The sequence below is a fragment of the Monopterus albus genome, unplaced genomic scaffold (assembly GCF_001952655.1).
Source record: "Monopterus albus unplaced genomic scaffold, M_albus_1.0 scaffold62.1, whole genome shotgun sequence".
Classification (NCBI taxonomy): domain Eukaryota; kingdom Metazoa; phylum Chordata; class Actinopteri; order Synbranchiformes; family Synbranchidae; genus Monopterus; species Monopterus albus.
The window spans coordinates 777,987-780,154 of NW_018127942.1; the positions used below are offsets into that span (position 1 = coordinate 777,987).

The following is a 2,168-nucleotide window of genomic DNA, read 5'->3' on the forward strand; positions in this document are numbered from 1 at the left end:
GCCCTTAGCAAAGGGCCCCGGACCCCGTACTCCCGGCGCACCCCCCACAGGGCGCTGCGAGGGACACGGTCGAATGCCTTCTCCAGATCCACGCAGCACATGTGGACTGGTTGGGCAAACTCCCATGAACCCTCCGCCACCCTGAAGAGGGTATAGAGCTGGTCCAGTGTTCCACGGCCAGGACGAAAACCGCATTGTTCCTCCTGAATCCGAGGTTCGACTATCGGTCGAATTCTCCTCTCCAGTACCCTGGCATAGACTTTCCCGGGGAGGCTGAGGAGTGTGATCCCCCTATAGTTGGAACACACCCTCCGGTCCCCCTTCTTAAAAAGAGGGACCACCACCCTGGTCTGCCAGTCCAGAGGCACTGTCCCCGACCGCCATGCGACGTTGCAGAGGCATGTCAACTAAGACAGCCCAACAACATCCAGAGACTTAAGGTACTCAGGGAGTACCTTAAGCAAATGTGGCTACAAATAGCTAATACTTGTTTCATATACATGTTAGGCATGTGAAGTTAAGGGGCTACATCACTTACAACACACACAAATGAAATTTACCTATTATTCTAACATATGTTTAGCCTTGCATATTGTTTTATAGACTGTTGCTGGCACTCTCGTTATCTGCCTGCAACAGATTTCAGTGATGTCTCCAGGTGAAACGGTGAAAATACAGTATGTCAGCAGTGTCAGACACAGTCCAAGCAAGGACGGCCCAACATGCTCAAACCCAAGGACCATGGTCTGGTTAATTGTTTGCTGGACATTATCAAACAGGAGGGGTTCATGGGGCTCTACAGGGGAGCTTTCCCACTTATGCTAAGAGATGGGCTGTCGTTCACCACATACTTTTTGACTTATGCCAATATCTCTGAATGGCTGCCAGATAGCAGCAAGAGATGATCAGGTGAGTGAAGGCTATGTCAATAAAGCTAGTGCTTCTTACACCTTAGTCAATGTTTTGTATTTCAGTAAATGTAAAACTTTAGTGCTATGATAGGCTGTATGCTCACTCAATGATTGCCACTGTTTGCTTGATGAACACCTACCCTTCATAGGGCAACCTAAGATCAGAGTCCAAAACTCTTTTCTAGTTGTACTACACATTCCTTGAGGATTGAAAAAGTTTTGTTTTAATTTTCAGTGTATCTTATTAAGTTCAGTGTCTTTTCATTGTCTGGTTGGACTGTGGGAGCACCTATGGATGTGATAAAAGCCCATCTGCAGATGGATGGAACATGGGAGATAAAAGGATATAAGGGATTTTTCCACTCCATTACTGAGACAGTGAGGGTGGACAGAGCTGGGGTTTTCTTCTGAAGCTTAGTCATCAACTGTCTGCTTACATTTCCTGTTACCATGGTTGTGCTTGCTACATATGAGGTTCCCAGCAGTTTCTTAAGACCAGGCAGTGTTGACCCACCTCACTTTGGTTTTGAATAGTGCTTAATACCTCCAGCCCCAGTGTCTCATATTGTATTGTTGCCTGTATTTAATAATGATGTTTCTTTGCACTATTTTAGATAACAGCAAAGACATTTATCAAGAAAATGTTTGTTGCATTGCAATATTTTTAAGAGATGGTTGATTCTACAGCATTGGTGCTGTCTGTCGTCTGTATAATATTCAGCTAGATAGGGTCATGTATGCTATTATGCTCAGAGGTAATTGATCAGTAACGGGCACTGTTGATATGAGAGATTGAACCAGCAACCTTATGACACTAGATGGAGTCCCTGCATGACTGGTGTCACTTTTCATCAGAGGAGCAGTGCAAAACCCAGAACGTTTGTGAATGATATAACTTTATTTGACTGTAATATGACTATTTAAGGTCATGTGTTTTTAGTGTTTATGGATGAGCTGCTATACACACAATTTCCAGCTGGACAATCACTTTTAAATATAATATCAGAAAACATTATTATTATTATCTGAATCTGAATAATAACATTCTGCATATCAGAAGTTGGGGGAGACAGTAAAGTCAGAGCTCACTAAACATGGAAAATGTGAATAATATTTCTTGTAACTCTAACAGTGTCTTGATGTAAGGAAGAAAAACCTTGAATATTTTGTTACCAATTATCCATTCTTGTATCAAACATAACCATAGCCTTAATTTACATTCATAATTAATGTTCATTTTGAGCTTCATTTTAAAAA

At 42.4% G+C, this 2,168-nt stretch overlaps 1 protein-coding gene across 1 annotated transcript in view; it reads left to right on the forward strand.

The window, feature by feature from the left end:
• LOC109962178 (solute carrier family 25 member 47-A-like) overlaps positions 1–1,445 on the forward strand; it is a 4,011-nt gene extending 2,566 nt beyond the window's left edge. Inside the window, 3 exon segments of the mRNA XM_020603653.1 lie at positions 604–681; positions 684–894; positions 1,147–1,445. Coding sequence (XP_020459309.1) covers positions 604–681; positions 684–894; positions 1,147–1,445 — 588 coding nt within the window.
• The last annotated feature ends 723 nt before the right edge of the window (positions 1,446–2,168 follow it).